We start from the raw sequence: 16,992 nt of genomic DNA, 5'->3' as shown, positions 1-16,992 counted from the left end.
CATCGCACATCAGATCGATCGACCGACTGTGACTTGGAATGTGACTCGGAGGAGTATTGACTTGACTTGGATTGAGACATTAGATATGAAGGGATGAACAAGTGAACCGATGAAGACCAGTGACAGTGGTGATATACTGAAGAAGTGAATCAATGAAGACAAGTGTGGTGATATAACAATTATATGAGAGTAAAACCGCAATACAACAATTTTTAACGGGGCAACGCATGGTTGACTAATGATAGGGGCATACTGAGCCCGCCAGAAAAGTGCAATGGCTCATTACGCGCAATTAAGTATCAGTGGTTCAAACTGCTCCCGCTCATATTACATATGGAGGTAAATTATCATTTTCTCTTTAATAATTAATAATTATTTAAATCCAATTTTCCTATTAGAAAAATGAAATAATTGGGCCAACCAACGAACCCACCGAGTTATCCCGAACCCAACCCATTTATTTAAACGAGTGTGCGGGTTCAACATGAACTTGACCCGAAAGCCAAACCCAAACCCAAACCCAAACCCACACCCACTTGACACGAAATCATGTCGTCAGCTTCCGTCCTGTTGAACATAATAATATTCCGCCCATAACCAGCAGCGGCAGTTTACGTAATCAAGATCCAAATGGGTTACAACAAGTCCAGGAAGTCCAAGAATCATCACTCGCACGCTCAATCTAGCCGAACCCATCAACCAAATCGGTAATTAATAATTCCATCCCTATTTATATTTATTTACAAATTCATCATCTTTTTGTAAATTGATTTTATTTTATTTTTTAAATTTTTGTTCAGTGAAGATGAATCTCTCCCTGCTGAACCTGGTATTATTCTTAAGCTAATATTTGCTTACAGATTACTAGTTTTGTGTTCATAGTGTTTAATATTATGTTTTATTAATGTTGTAGAATCTGAAGAAGAAGCAATAGCTGTATCAAAAATCCAGCTAGCCATGTGGGTAGGTTCATATATTTGTACCTGAGAATCAGTTTCTTGCTTCGGTTTTGCCATTCAAAAGGGGTTGTGGGTGTAGCTTGTTTCCTGCTTACCTGTCTCTTTGCTTACCTGTCTCTTTGTTGTAATTGGGTCCTTTTTATCGGAAAAAAAGGATGAATTTAATATCATATTAAACTCTAGCCAATTTTTTATTTCTTTTATTCATAAGGAAAGTATTTGTCAATTTTGTGCTTCTAAAGTAAAACCCTAATTTTTTACTTTCAGGATTTTGGTCAATGTGATGTTAAAAGGTGTACCGGACGCAAGCTATCTAGATTTGGATTATTGAAAGTAAGTATATTGCAGTAAGATACTTTGATCTCTTCATCTCATATAATTTTCGTTTAATTTGATTGTTGCTTAATTTTATGCAGGAGTTGCGAGTCGGAAACGGTTTTGGAGGCATTGCTTTAAGGTATCTATCTGGTTTTTTTTTATTAATCTAAGAATGGTTATTAATTGTATATAGTTTTGTTTTTCATGATGTTATGTTTTTTGGTGTTTTGTTTTAATTTTGATGAATTTTCATTGTTACAGTCCTGTAGGACAGCAGTGCATTTCAAAGGAAGATTCGGAGCTGATTAACAGGAAAGGTTTGGCGGTGGTAGATTGCTCTTGGGCACGACTAGATGATGTACCTTTTACAAAGCTAAGATGTCCTGCTCCTCGTCTATGTAAGAGTTTCAAAAAATCATATCACATGACTTCATTTACGTACAGTTAACAACATAAATAAATGCGTGCTGTGAGTATATCCATAACAGTTGAAAAACTTATAGCGTTGGCGCATATATAGTTAAATTCAGCCTTGTTGCTATTTTGCTTGTAAATTGATTGATTTGTTGCAATGCAGTACCGTGGTTGGTGGCTGCAAATCCAGTAAATTATGGTCGACCCTGTGAGCTATCTTGTGTTGAGGCACTAGCTGCAGGTTTAATTATATGGTAATTGCCTCTTATCCCTTGGTGAATCTGTATGATATTCATTGCCATGATTAACATTAGCTCAGTTTATATTATAAATATCGTAGAGAAGTAGGGGTACATTTGGAAATTGAACAAAAATACATAGGATATTAGGAGTTGAAATTGATATGATCTTTATGATATGTTCCCAACACGGTTTACCACGTGTTTTTATATCATCTGAGGTCATTGATCATTTTAGTTCATAAGTAAAAAATTTGTTTTTGTCCAATATAAAGCAAATTTTACACATAATAGGAATACCATGTGAAAAGACACGTGGTTTACAGCATGTTCATCTGTATTATGTAGTAATATATTATTTTAATATTTTTATCTGAATTATATTAAATTATACAATTGAAAACATACTTCAAAAGGTCTGTTTTTTGTTCTTTTTAGCATATAGCCATAGAGGAATATGTAGTTTGAAATCAAATTATGAGGCCCAACATATTGTATGATAGTCTTATAATGTGTATCTATATTATGAGTCACTTCTTTGTTATTTATGATATTTTTTAATCACCTGATGCATGAAGCCCTTGCTATGTAATAATGTAAGTGCAAGTAAACTAATTTGTAGATATATAATTTTTTTTTTCTTTTTCAATACATGTTCCAAACAGTGGCGAGGCAGAAAATGGTGAATTGTTGCTAAGCAAGTTCAAGTGGGGCCATGCTTTCTTGTCCCTCAACAGGTATTTTAAATATGAATATTTTGTATGTATATGTATATGTATATTTATGATAGTCCTCTATTTTGATAAAATAAATTGAGTGATTGAAAATTTAAAATCTTTAAAACCGTGCTTCCACTTGCTTTACAAACGATCGTTATACTTTTCAAGTAAGTAAAATGATGATGCATTCAGTTTGGAAAAAATAATAGCATAAAAAAATGTTATATATCCGTGGTCATTTCAAGGTCTTATGTACAATAAAAACATGAACTTCTCAAGTAAGAACGATGCTGGCACCAAATGAATGCATCTATTTGAAAATAGTATGCGTCACTACTTGATTGCTGATGAGGTTTTGCAACTCAGGGAACTTTTGAAGGCATATGCAAAATGTGAGAACAGTGCTGAGATTATTGCAGTCCAAAATTCATGGTTATCGGAACAAAGTTCCAAAATCCCCAAGGTTTTGGAAAAAGAAGGTACTTTTTATATAATGAATGCACACACGCACACACAAATATATATGTAGAGAGAGAGACCTGACACTTGTTTTGTCGACATGTTTGTTGTTATTTCTGTACAAATACTGATTTTTGGTATACCGCTTTTACAGAGGCAAAGGAAGCTTGGGATAGTGAAGATGAAGGATCAGATGATGACTCTGAGGATGATGGACTTCCACCTCTTGAAAGGAATTTAAATCACATTACATTGGAAGAAAGTGATACCGAAAGTGAGTAGCAGCATTACTTGTATTTTTAAATACACACATAGTTTTTATTTATGTCTTTAGTTTTTTCACATATGAATCAATCATAATGTTATTAGGTGTTTAGGTTGTCTTCATGTCCAAGTTTTGATTCACCCTATCTTCTCTTGAAAGTTGAATTCGGTTTTTTTCGTTAACTGTGTTATATTTTATGGTTTTATTGGTTCTGCAACTTAGTTTTAAAAAGCGCGAACGAGTTGTGAGTGTTAGAGACCGTGATATAAAGTTAAAGCACTTCAGATGTTAGTCATTTGACATCAAAAATTCAAAAACAAACCTTGATTGACTTTATATTAGTATTTTAACTTCACTGAAAATATGTGAAAAGAATACATTAGGTCACAAGAATGGTTCTTATGATATTGTATGTTATATGGTTATTGGCTTGTGGCTTTAGTATTTATAAGGGTACAATCGGCTAATATACATAGTGACAAATGATCTTTTCATTTATCCTCCTTATGTAATGATTAATAACCAGTCTCAGGTATTTTTTTTTTTATCAATTCGGTGATAGAAACGCGTCATAATAGGCTATTGATTGCAACGACTCTGGGGGTTGTGCGGTGCAAATTGTTGTATAGCTTACACAAGATTTTGAACTTGAGGCCTCTCAATATACATGTAAAAGTCTTTACCAGCTCTTAATAGAACAATATTAGATCATCAGTGTTTCCTTTCTACCTATATCAAGTTAATATCCTTTTTATTACTTAAAATGGAGTTTTCTTAAAAAGTGTGTTTATGTTCTTTTTTTAAGAGTTATAACAATACTTCTATTTTATTTTTTTATAAAATACAAGTCACATAACAACATAGCAATGGTAAACTACTTAATTAGATAGTATTTTAAATTTGTAGAATTTGTGGAATGTTTGAACATTTTTAGATTAACTATGATGTTGTTGGGATTTTATCCCAGTCCGATCGATCGAATCGTCCACCAGTGAGCCAGTAAGACGTCCAGTTTGGTCATGAAAACATTGATAAACATAAATATACATTTGTGCGTATAGTGTACTCAACTGTTAGCCCACAATACCTATACGTCCTTCTCATTCCTCACTTGCCACTAGCAATTGAATAAGTTAAAAAAGTGACTTACGAGAATCTCTTACGAGAATCTTCTATGCTTTTTTTTTCGAACGGCGGAACGGCACAAGAATTGTTTGTGATATACTTCGATTGGATCTTTGCTTTTTTTACAAAATGTATTGGGCTTTTACTACCTGCCAAAATGACATCTAATCCAATGGTTGGTGTGTGTTATAAGTTATATTTATTTGACCCTTTCTATTTACTCATAAATAATACGTTTGATCTTTACTACCGTATGAAAAAAAAAACTATTAATGTCAAGAAGTATTAGCTTAAAGCTCCACTTTACTACAACGTACACTTTTAATTGAAAACCTTGAAAATATACACATTAAAATGTATACTAACAAACAAGAGATTATATGTAAAAAAATACTTGGCATTCTTAATTTTTTCACGGACATTTGACTGACTAGCGTCTCATTGTTTCAATATAAAGAGACGTAAAGCTTAGTTGAAACACTTGGAATGAGTATGCAAATTCAAGGCCGTCTTCGATAATTTGAGGACCCGGGGCTAGTAGAAAATGAGCCTCTAAAATATATACTCATTAACTCCTATATAAAAGTAAATAATATAATGATAGTTATGATAGCAATAAACAAAACAAAAGTATAGTATCAAAATAGTTTAATTTAAACACTTAAACGGTTGAAATTATCCTACCTTTTTTTGGTTTTAAATCAAAAAGTATTTTTCTTTTAATTTATATAAAAGAAGATAATATAACTATTAACACGAGTTCTAATAAGAATTAAACTCATGTCATAGACCCTATTAATGAAAATGAAAAAGGCAATGGCTCTTTATCATTTTTAGTTTATATTGAACATTTGACCTAAAACCTAATGAGATCTAGAGTTACTTTAAACAAATAAAAACAAAAAATAAATGGTAGATGCAAGATTTGAACCTCCATGAGACATTTAGACGAAGAGGGTTGATTTTACCAGTTGAATTAGGTCAATATATTGAAACATAAGGATTTGTGTGTGTGTGTATGAACGCTGAAATTTTTTGTGGACCTTAAAAACTATTGGGCATGGGGCTGTAGCCCTCTTTGCCCTCCGTATGGGCCGGGCCTGTACAAATTCATTGAGTTTCTCATAGTGAGAAAAATATCGACGTGCGACTGAATTTCAACACGATAGATGTGAGTTTTGAGAGATATAACACAACCTTTTGTTTTGGGAAGAATATTTATGCTTGTTCCTGGTTTGAATCGTTGTGTCATGTGTAAATTTGGTCAGTTTGTCTGTCATAGTATCATAATATATTATTGGTGTAAAGTATTGATTATGGTAATGTGTGGTGCACCACCACCAATGCGTGTGTGGTACCTAGCTCGAATCACGCCATTATTCTTTTGATGATGTTATACATTACAAACTTATTCTTTTGATGATGTTATACATTGCAAAGCTTGTGCTTGGGAGTGGAGTTTGGTTCTGGATATACGGGTCTTGATTTGCACAAGTCCTCATCAGCTAGACCCCTAATAAATATATTAAATACATAGAGTAGGAGCTTTGAAGACGCGTGTGAGTCTTTTAAGACGTGTAAGTTGTTATTAGAGAACTCGAGCTTGAGCTTTGAATGGGTATGTTTACAAAAGTTTGGCATTTAAAAAAAAAAGTAGGCAAGTTTTGGAGATAAGTAACCTCGCGTTTTGTGTATCCCCGATAATAATCTTGTCACACCCCGACCAAAGACGGCGGAACATGCCGGGGCGTGACGTATTGATTGGACAATAGCTCAAAAGACACTAATTAAAGCGACAATGAATATTTAATTTCATTAACATTAAACACGTACACAAATTCAATAATTATAACAATTACATCATATTCTTGTATGTTGAATAATATCCTAAGGTCAAACTATTGTTTTCCAACTTGAATAATATCAACTACTTGTACCTGTAACATGTATGAAAATAGAGTTTGTCAACACGAATGTTGGTGAGAATACATAAGTTTTAGTTGAGATACATATAGATAAAACCCACAATTCATATGTTAATGAGAGAATTACAATTCTTTTGAAAATGTAAACAACTAAATAGATGTGGACCCGTTCCTATTGATACAAAATCAATGTACTTGGGTAAATGTATTATCATACTAGATGAGGATAGATGAGGATGAGATACTAACCACCAAACATAAAATAAACAACTAAGCACATAGAGCATTATCATAGAGCATGCAATAATCACACATAAACATATATTAAATTGTGTTATGAATATATAAGTAAATAAAAATTAGGGCTGACAATTTATACACGAGACACGAATACACGACACGTACCTACACGACTTAAACAGGTAACAGGTAAGACCTTAACATGTTTCGTGTACTAAATAGGTAGACACGAAATTACCTGTTAATTTTCGTGTCTAAACAGGTATAATACATGTTTACCTGTTAAGTACCTGTTAATACCTGGTTATTTTTAAAATTAAATAAATATATATAATATATATAGTCAAATTATATTCCATTATCCATTTATCCCTAACCCTAATTCATTTTTAGTTCTTACAGCCGTCATTCACTCATTCTCTCAACATCCATCCTTTTGTCACCCAAAAATCCGTCGCCGGCCTTCCCTCTCACGCCGGCCCGTAGCCGGTCTTCCCTCTCACCCAAAAATATAAAATTGATTTGGGGATTTTGGTACTGAGGTGAACGAGTTGGTGACTTCGTGGGTTGCTGAGTTTAATAATATAGGATTTGTTGAGCAAATGATAGAGTGGATTTAATCAAAAGAATTTTGGGTGGGGTTTATTTTGTTTTGTACAAAACTATTAAGTATTGATGTGAATTATACTATTATAGGGCTGATTGCTCACATTTATGTAATTATGAGTCACCCACAAAAGAAGGTGGGAAAGGCGAAGGATAAGAAAGCCAAAACAACGGTATGTTTGTTGATTCAACTACACTTATTTTGTAATGTCCATCTTTGCTTGATTTTTATAAGTTTTATACATGATATTATATTAATTTTATAATGTATTTGTTTGTTTGTACTTTGTAGGTTCTAACAAAGTTAGTGTGGAAGAGCTCACTGAAGATATAATGTCGCTTGACATTAGTTGTAAATCAAATGTTTCAAACTCGGTGAACAATCCTAAGGTACCAACTCCAAATGCTTCAAGTAGTGTTTTTCGCTAAAAACAATGAACAATCATAAGGTACCTCACTCTAAAACTTTCTAATAATGTTATTTGATAAAACTATATGAATATGTCCAATTGTCCATGATTAATATGACTAATTGACTATACTTATTTTGTGTGTAGGTTTGATTGTTTGGAATTGAAGATTTGAGAAGAAAGACCAATTGAAACTTGGAAGTTTGGAACTTGATATTGTTTTTAATATATGTTTTGATTAGAATTCTATATGTTTTTGTCTTAAATTTGTTAAGGAGCATGGATTTATGTTTTATTTTAAGACTTTTATGAACTTTCATTGACTTTTGTTTCGCTAAAAGATTGTCAAATATGTGTTTCTAAACAGCTATTATCGTGTACTATCGTGTATACCGGGTATTAACAGGTTCGTGTTCGTGTTTGGGTTACAGGTACACGATAAGTTTTCGTGTCATGTACAAGTATACCCATTTCGTGTTCGTGTCTTATCGTGTACGGGTATACACGATATGTCAGCCCTAATAAAAATGAGTAATTTAAATAGGGTATACATGCCACCCCCAAAATTTAAAAGATAAAAAAAGGAGACATGTAAAATCACATTTGAGATTAAAACCAAACTTGAAATGACAACCGAAAACACGTTAAAGAAAATGAACGATCGAACCTCACGAACTATAAATAAACAAAATATAATAATTAAAGACTAACTAATGGGATTGGAAAGTTTAAAGAATACTAGATCTAATGTATAAATATTAAGATAAAAACAAGGAAAAGATCAAAAAGGAAGATGAAATACAAAATCAATTTTTGGACAGCAAACTATTCTTTTTTGATTAAGGTATTTAAAATATCAAACAATTTTATTATAAATCAAGACTTTTCAGTCTACTAAATTAGAATGTTTGAACAATTTTCATTTAGAAAAGTTTTGAAAATTTGTAACCTAAATGGGCCAAAACAGTCATGTAAATCAGAGGGTATGAATCTGCGCACTGTTTTTAAAATATTTATTGAGAATTCATAGGAATGAATTAAAATGCGTAAAAATAGTTTTTAGAATCGTATTTCAATGAAGTATATCATATAATTTGGTGTTGCACTTTTTCAGTTTGTTATAAACAAGATATGCCTCTTTCTTTGACGGCTATATATAATGTCAAAACTGAAATATTGCTAAAAGCAATATTCTAACGATTTCGAAAATGATTTTGATGAAATAAAATTATGGACTTTTTTTGGATATGATTATATAACACTTATTAGCATATATCATCAAAAGTCCTTGGGTCCTTTGAACAAAAAACTAATGATTCAAAACAAAAAAATAAAGATGTAAGAACATTTCAAGTGTGACTTTCGTGTAATCGATCATCTCCTTGTGTTCTTTGTCTCATCCACCCTATACACCATGGTGTATGGATTATGTGGATTCCTAGACATGATTATGTTATGGTCATATGACCATTTGTTTAACTAGTATGAACAAGAATTTAAAATAAATATAAATAAGATAAAGAAAACTTGAATAATTAAAACCCTACATTTGAAATGGAAAAAAATAATCTCTTGAACGTGTCAAATAGTGGTGCAAGAATGAAAATGGTGGGGGTGAGTTCTTATTTATACTAAAATAAGGAGGTTATTCTTTAAAATGTTTTAATGATAAAGTTGATTAGGAGAGCGATTTGGGGGAAGAAGTTTGATCAATATTTGAATGGTGTAAGAAAATATTTTTCATCTTTTAAAAATAAATAACTTTAGGTAAAAATAAATGTGACAAAAATAAATGTGACAAAAATAAATGTGACATAACTAGATTAAAATAATGTACTTTGGTTATGCATCAATAATGTTATTTATGTGATATTTGAATAAAGAAAAAAATCATGAGTGTTATACATATTAGTAATGATTAATATTATTAAATAACTTTAGGAAAAAAACTATTACGTATGAAATATGTAACATATGAGTATATGTATAATTAACTGAATCACATTGAAAATTTTAAACGAGTCGGGTTTTCGGGTCCGAAAATTGACGAATGTTACAAATCTCACTTTTGAAAATATCTTCCAACGGTCCAACTTTTCTAGCGTTGTTAAGTTTTTTTTTCGAATTTCAAACCGATGTTTTAGAGTTTTTGATCGGAAGAAATATACGAGTCGACTGATGTAAAACTTATCTCGAAAGGATGATTCAAATGACTTGATTTTTGTTAATTGGTAATTCAATCTCCCAAATTGAAACACTGTTCCGTCGTTTGAATCATCGTTTCGAGATAAACTTTACATCAGTCGACTCGTATTTTTTTCTTCTGATCAAAAGCCCTAAGCATCGATTTGAAATTCGAAAAAAAACGTGTTTTTTAACGAAATGCATTAAAAGAAAAATAGTCGAAATATTATACCGTTGGTAGAGATTTTTAAAAGTGAGATGATTATCCGTCAATACGTAAACATGAGATTATTTATTTTCTATTATTTTTTTTTGTTACACCTCTTCCGCCTATCTATCACGTTTTCCATTAAAAAAAGGGGAAAAAGAAACAAACCCTAATTTACCCTATTACTCACCGTTCTTTATCTATCGGCAGAACGACGAGCACATCATTACAGTTCTTCTGTTGCTCAAACCATTTTATTTTTATTTTTATTTTTATTTTTATTTCTCAATTCCAAATCATATATCCTGTTTTCCTTTCAAATAGTTTTCAACCTTTTCTTTTTCAAAACAGTTTTTCTTTTTGTTAATCGCGATTGGTGCCCTAATCCATAATAATTATAATAATAATTTGTTGATGGTTGTTTTTGTATGCTAGGGTTTCAATTTCAAGCTTACTAATTTATATAATCTAAATTCTATTCTTCCAAGGATTCGTCTTATCAACCAACATTGTCAGTGAGTACTCTACTTTACTTGATGTTTAGTTTAATTGTTAATTAACCAGCAAGCTTTGATTTTGAAATGTTTTTGTTGTTTTAATTAGCATGGAATTAATAATATTTATTCACTTAGTTTTTTGTTTTATTGGGGTTATATGTAAAAGTTTAGGTCTTTTAACCTCTTTGTGTATTGGGGGCTTTATAACTGTTGCTGTGTTTAAAGTAGCTGTATGCCTTTATGATGATATTATGTTAATTTTCCTAATCATTTGTCCATAACAGAGTTTTATTAAATTGAATTTGAGCAGGCATTTTGTATTAGGAATGTACTGATGCAATTAGAGCAGGCATAAACTGAAAGCAAGACAGTTAAATTAGGGATTTAGTTTCTTTTTCGCTTTTGTCATGTTGTAGATTTGTGTTAAAGTCAATAGTTTTTTTTTAAATTGGTGTTTTTTTATAGGGTGCTTTTAATCTTGTTCAATATACCTATGTAAATTGTTTTGTAATGTGGTTTAACTGTGAGGTTATAACAAGGACGACACGTTTTTTCTGTTTCTGAATTGGGTGAATTACATATACTCTTCTATAAACTTGCAAAATTACATATTTCCTTAAAGCACAACTGTTTAATGCATAATGTGCAATGTTTTTTAACTATGATTTGGGGAAATATCTAACTTTGCAAGTTTACAGGGGGGGGGGGGTATATGAAGTTGCATCTTCTGAATATGGTTTCTTTTGCTTTACAAATGTTGGATATACGATTAAGTTTTGCAATATGGTTAATGTTTGTGTTTGATCTTTCACCATGATCTAGGTTTGAAAAATGGGAGAAAAATCAGATAGCAAAAAAGCATCTTCACCGTATGTTGTCCTTGAAAACCGACCCCTTGACCAATGGAAAGTTACCGAGCTGAAAGAGGAACTTAAGAAACGGAAGTTAATGACAAAGGGGTTGAAAGAAGAACTTGTTAAACGGTTGGATGAAGCTGTACGGGCTGAAATGGATGAAGTTAATAAAAATCTTGAAGATGACTTGAACAACGAGGCCCAACCTGAGGTTCAATATGATGACACAGAGAAGACTACAGATGTCACTGATGACACCGAGGGCAAAACTGAGACTTTAGAGAAAAATAATACTGTAGAGGATACAGTTCATACAGATGATGGTATGCAGTCATTAACTGAAAAAACGGTTACAGAAGGTGAAAGTGGTATTGGTTCTACTCAAGTGGAAGCTGTTCAGGTGGTTAAAGAGGTTACAGTTGAAACCACTGTTATGGTAACTGAAGTGTCTACTGGTGATTTGAACCAGCTGCCAAGGTCTTCTGAACAAGAAAGTGCCGAGCCTGATTCATCAGATCTCATCGGTGGCAAACAGGTAGATGAGGTCAGCAAAACACAATCTGATTCTATTTCTATTGATACTGTCTCAATTACTGAAAAGAATGAACTAAAGGATAATGTAATTGCTGATAATGTTAAATTAGAAATAGATGATAAGCCTACCAACATGATCCTAGATGATAGCAAATCTGAATCAGTTGAAGCCGCTGAAGAGAAAGATGTCAACAAAGTTGAAAGTAAAGATTTTTCTAATGAAAAAGATAATGTAATCGCTACTGATGTCAATTTAGGGTTAGATGCCAAGTTTGAGAATGATCCACTCAAGGAAAAGGTTAACGATGCTGAAAATGTTGATATTATTAAGAAAAATGATAGTGGGGATGTGGGTTCTTCTGAAAAGTTAAATTTGGATAGAAGTTCTGGTGATGATTCAATGGAAGATGATGCTTTAGAAAGCAAGCAAATTGATTCAAAGTTTAGTTCTGAAGAAGTGGGAAATAAAAGTGAGAAAATTGAAGTGAAGGAAGATATTTCTGTTGATGTTATGGTTGAAGATGCCCCTGCTGACAAGGATTTTGTCACGGTTGATGATAAAACTCGTCTTAATGTGACATCCACTAAAAGAAAGCCTCTTGGTAAGTTTGATATCATCTGTTTTAACTTGATTGTGAACCTTATTTATAGTTTAACTTTATAATGTTGTAATAACAGACCAGGAAAAAACAGTTGAGAACAATGAAACAATAAAAAGGCAGCGTAGGTGGAACTCTGAAAACCTTACATCACCCAAACTAACCACTAATCACTCTGCTTCTACTACACCAAAAGATGCATTTCAGAACCCAGCCAAGCACGCCTTTTCAAGATCCGAGTCTACAAAAAGTCTAGATTCGCCCAAGGAACGAGTCGGTAAGTTATCATCTGTCATTAATTTTTTGCAATTTGGTAATATTTTTCTAATTATAAACTTTGATCTCTAAACTTTTTTTTATGCATCTTCAGTCCCGCCTTCTTCAAAGACTCCAACTACTTCTCTTAGAATTGATAATTTTCTGCGCCCATTCACTTTAAAGGCTGTGCAAGAGTTTCTTGGTAAAACGGGTACAGTTGTTAGCTTCTGGATGGATCAGATCAAAACTCATTGTTATATTACAGTAAGTGAAAGAACCATTGAAAAATGAAATGATGCACTAATATATATTTACAATTTTGAAAATGGAAAACTGTAATTTGGCTGTTTTTAACTGCAGTATGCATCAGTGGAAGAAGCTATAGAGACCCGAAATGCTGTATGCAACCTCCAATGGCCAGTGAACGGTGGGCGTCTTCTAATGGCTGATTTTGTGGACCCGCAAGAAGTTAAGAATCGGGTTGACCCGCCTCCACCATCTCCAGCCACGACCCTACCGCCACCTGCCACCACTATACCGACACCTACCGCCACCATCCAACTACCACAGCCCTCTCCCAGACTGAAGCAACAGCTTCCTCCTCCACCTACCCTTCCACCTCCACCACCACTGTCTAACCCACCAGCAGCAAGAAACCGTGCAGCACCACCACTGGAGAAGATCGATCCACCAATTGTTACATTGGATGATCTTTTTAAGAAAACAAGGGCCACTCCTCGTATCTACTACCTACCGCTTTCTGATGAACAAGTGGCAGCAAAACTGAAGGCTCAAGGGAAACCTGGGAATCACTAGGGCTTGCTTAGGTGAATGTAAGATAATGGTAGTGGTATGATATAATCACTTGTTTGCATGTCTGCAGGTGATGATGCATTTAGGAACGGTTTGAGCAAAGGCGGGCCCCGAAGAGCTTGATCGTTTGTAGACGAACATAAGTTTTTCTTTTTTAAGCCAAAACTGAGTTTGGACCTGGATCCACTCCCTATATTGGGATTTTTCTTTTGAGCGGATTAAGTTCACATTATCGTTTATGTTTTCGTATGCGCACATTTTGATTGTGGTAGATTGTTTCTTTTTATATGGATCTTAATCGATAAGACTTTAGACCTGTTTACGCTGTTTCAGGATCTGCTTGTGTAGTAATCTTTTCTGTGATTGTATGTCTTTTACCTGTTTCTTTTTAGTTAAACCTTCCAACTCAGTTCGGTTGCCCGACTAAATGGATCGAAATCATGATAATTATTATTTCCAACAACGGTTGAACAAGTTACAGATACAGAAGTTAACATTTCATCAAGGCCTTTCTGTTAATGAAATCCTTAATAAATATAGGCATGTGGTACATAATAGCCATTATAGTGGAGTACTGCCCCAAAGAGAACCAAGCTGGGGGGTCGTCTTTCATGACTGCAGCCACAACCTTGTTTGCAAACTCTTCCGCTGGAATTGCCTTCGGACCTTGTGAATAATAGGCTCGTTCTTTGATCGTGTTTTCATATTTCTTGTATATTTTCCATTCTGGCATCTTGTTGTAGCTGGCTACAGCTGCATTTCCAATGTTTGATTTCACAGATCCGGGTACAATGTTAATCACATCGATACCAAACGGCTCCAGTTCCAACCTGTGCATTTCAGAAGTTGATTAATATTTTTTATATCGCCAAAGGTTAACCGGGTCTATCAAAGCAGGTCAGGTAACAAACCTTAATGAGTCAGTTAGGGCGTGTAAAGCGGTTTTAGATGCGGTGTAGACACCTGACCATGGTCCAGGTGCCATAGCAGTCACACTTCCAATGTTCACAATCTTTCCCTTATTTCTTGATACCATGTGAGGAACAACTGCTTGAATTAACCTCATGGAACCTAAATGCAGTTCATATAAAAGTGATAATGTAATCTAGTTAGTGCTCAACAAGTAACACCTATCAAATTAATAATAGGGAAATTCACAAAAATATTCATCTTGGCCGAGAAAATTAACAAAATAATCTTGACTTTTTAAAATTTATAAATCAATCATAGGCGCGGAAATTGTCTTTTGGCACAACGAATTTCAATCCGTCACAACATATTCTATCACGTTGAAGCAACATATTCATCCTGGCGCAACAGATCAGCGTAAGGCGCAACATAAGATTTGAATCGAGGGTCTAATCTGTCAATGATTGGTGACATGTGTTTCATGTGACTAGTGGAAATTATTATAAATTAGAACTTGAAAACTAAGTTTATTTTGTTAATAACCTCACCTCAAAGTGTGATTTTCCCTAAATAACATAATTATTATCTCAAGATCATAACTATAGTTTTAAAATACATTTCTTTTATGTTATCAATAATTCAATACCAACAAAATCATACAAACCAAATCAACCTCATAAACTGTAACTAGAAACAATACCGTAAACATTCGTGTTAAACGTATGCTCAATCGACGAAAGAGGGATTTCAGCAAGAGGACCGATACACTGAACTCCAGCATTATTAACAAGAACATCAATGCGACCGAACTTATCCATCACATTCAAGACAACCTCTCGAACGCTCTGATCCGATAACACATCAAGCTCTTGAAGAAAGTACACGTCATGATCATTGTCCAAATCAGCCATGGACGAAACTGAGCGCGCCTTGCAACAACCAAACAGTTTCTGGCGGCAAAAGTGCGGGCGAGGGCGTTTCCGATGCCGCCAGAGGAGCAGCCGGTAACAAGCACCACATGTTTGTGAAAAGGTTATATTGGAAACGGTGGTGTACAAATGTAAATGACATTGGTAGTTATGTTTCTGATGTGTGAGTTAGGAAGTTCTGCCGTATAGGGGACCACAGTTAGTTAAAGACAGGAGTGTCGTGTGGTCCAGTTGATATGTACTAGGATTATGTTAATTAATATAGGATTGTGTACGAGGATTCCTAAGAGCATCAGTAAGTACAGTAACGGCCCGCCCCAGTAATACATCTCGTATGACTATTTCTTCATATCCGTGTGGGTTATACGGCCCGTATGATCCGTCAGCAGTGTCTAGGTAGTGTCATACTTGTTTAGCTCTTATTCTAGCCATCTAGAATAGTCTAATTTGTCACTGTTCTTAGCCAGCCAATTATTATGTAAATTAGGAATAGATTATAGTTAGTTATTTAGAGATAATCATTGTATTCATTGTGTGTATCCTTTCCTTATTTCTTGGTTGTATTCTTCCCTATATATAGGGTCATTGTTTATCAATAATAAGATCGATACTTTACAACCATAATCACTTTCATGGTACCAGAGCCATAATCTGATAACCTTTTCTCTTCTTCTTCTTTTTATTTTTTTTTCTCGATCCCACCCTAATACTCACCGGATACGTCCGACCCCGTCACCATGACGAAAGAAACCGTGGCTGAATCATCGAACAAACCCGATCCTCTTCATCCTGCCTACTCCGTGTCGAACATTCAATCCAAGATCCGGACTTTGGACGGAACGAAGGTTACTTATTCGGCATGGGTAAAATTGTTTCGCCTTCATACTGTTGCGTATAAGGTATCAAACCATATCGATGACTCAGCCCCTCCAGCCGCCACATCTCCCGAATACGCCCAATGGAAAGAACTCGATGCATTAGTTCTTCAATGGATCTACAGCACCATTTCGGACGATCTTATGAAACGTCTTATAGATACAACTGTGGCTAGAGCGGCTTGGACAAAGCTCGAGAAGATCTTCTTAAGCAACAAAAAGGCTCGCGCTGCGGCGCTTGAGACGAAGTTTTGTAATCTCACACTGACAGCATGCTCCTCGGTTGACGACTACTGTCAACGGCTGTCCGATTTAGCCAGCCAATTGGCTGATGTTGATTAGCCCATCTCTGAATCACGGCTTGTTCTTCAGCTTGTTCGCGGGCTTCCACCTGAATATAACACCACTGCTTCTCTAATTAATCAGCAGGGTGTTGATTGGGACCAGGCTATCACTATGCTTAATGACGAAGTCATCCGGATTGAAGCTCAGAAGGGCTCCCAGAATAGAGTTTTGGTTGCTACTGCAGTGCCGCCTTCAGCCGGCTCTTCATCCAACCACAACCAGCAACCTGAAGCTTCCTACTCCACCAATAATCGTCGTGGCAGCAGAGTTAGAGGTGGGGCTTCCAATCGCCGGGGCAGAGGCAGGGG

General features: G+C 34.4%; 4 protein-coding genes across 4 annotated transcripts; 3 read left to right on the top strand and 1 right to left on the bottom strand.

Annotated features, from left to right (window-relative positions):
• Positions 1-549: 549 nt before the first annotated feature.
• LOC143570407 (uncharacterized) lies at positions 550-3,523 on the top strand. Its single transcript, XM_077056061.1, has 10 exons — positions 550-707; positions 801-829; positions 914-963; positions 1,227-1,292; positions 1,376-1,416; positions 1,539-1,675; positions 1,855-1,945; positions 2,596-2,667; positions 3,016-3,128; positions 3,263-3,523. Exons 1-10 carry the CDS (start codon positions 631-633, stop codon positions 3,388-3,390), a joined length of 804 nt encoding a protein of 267 aa, XP_076912176.1. The 5' UTR covers positions 550-630; the 3' UTR covers positions 3,391-3,523.
• A 6,863-nt stretch (positions 3,524-10,386) lies between these two features.
• On the top strand, positions 10,387-13,935 carry LOC143570412 (uncharacterized). Its single transcript, XM_077056071.1, has 5 exons — positions 10,387-10,586; positions 11,391-12,558; positions 12,635-12,832; positions 12,926-13,077; positions 13,174-13,935. Exons 2-5 carry the CDS (start codon positions 11,400-11,402, stop codon positions 13,627-13,629), a joined length of 1,965 nt encoding a protein of 654 aa, XP_076912186.1. The 5' UTR covers positions 10,387-10,586; positions 11,391-11,399; the 3' UTR covers positions 13,630-13,935.
• Positions 13,936-14,064: 129 nt separating this feature from the next.
• LOC143570406 (short-chain dehydrogenase RED1-like) lies at positions 14,065-15,568 on the bottom strand. Its single transcript, XM_077056060.1, has 3 exons — positions 15,236-15,568; positions 14,538-14,697; positions 14,065-14,456 (listed from the first exon to the last, which is right to left on the bottom strand). Exons 1-3 carry the CDS (start codon positions 15,444-15,446, stop codon positions 14,117-14,119), a joined length of 711 nt encoding a protein of 236 aa, XP_076912175.1. The 5' UTR covers positions 15,447-15,568; the 3' UTR covers positions 14,065-14,116.
• A 633-nt stretch (positions 15,569-16,201) lies between these two features.
• On the top strand, positions 16,202-16,681 carry LOC143570415 (uncharacterized). The gene has a single exon (XM_077056074.1). The coding sequence runs from the start codon at positions 16,202-16,204 to the stop codon at positions 16,679-16,681; it is 480 nt and encodes a 159-aa protein (XP_076912189.1).
• The last annotated feature ends 311 nt before the right edge of the window (positions 16,682-16,992 follow it).

This window comes from Bidens hawaiensis, unplaced genomic scaffold, assembly GCF_021521415.1.
Source record: "Bidens hawaiensis isolate Kalapana, Puna unplaced genomic scaffold, B.hawaiensis_p1.1 tig00024980_1, whole genome shotgun sequence".
In the NCBI taxonomy this organism is placed as follows: Eukaryota; Viridiplantae; Streptophyta; class Magnoliopsida; order Asterales; family Asteraceae; genus Bidens; species Bidens hawaiensis.
This window is presented reverse-complemented; position numbering and strand designations above follow the sequence as displayed.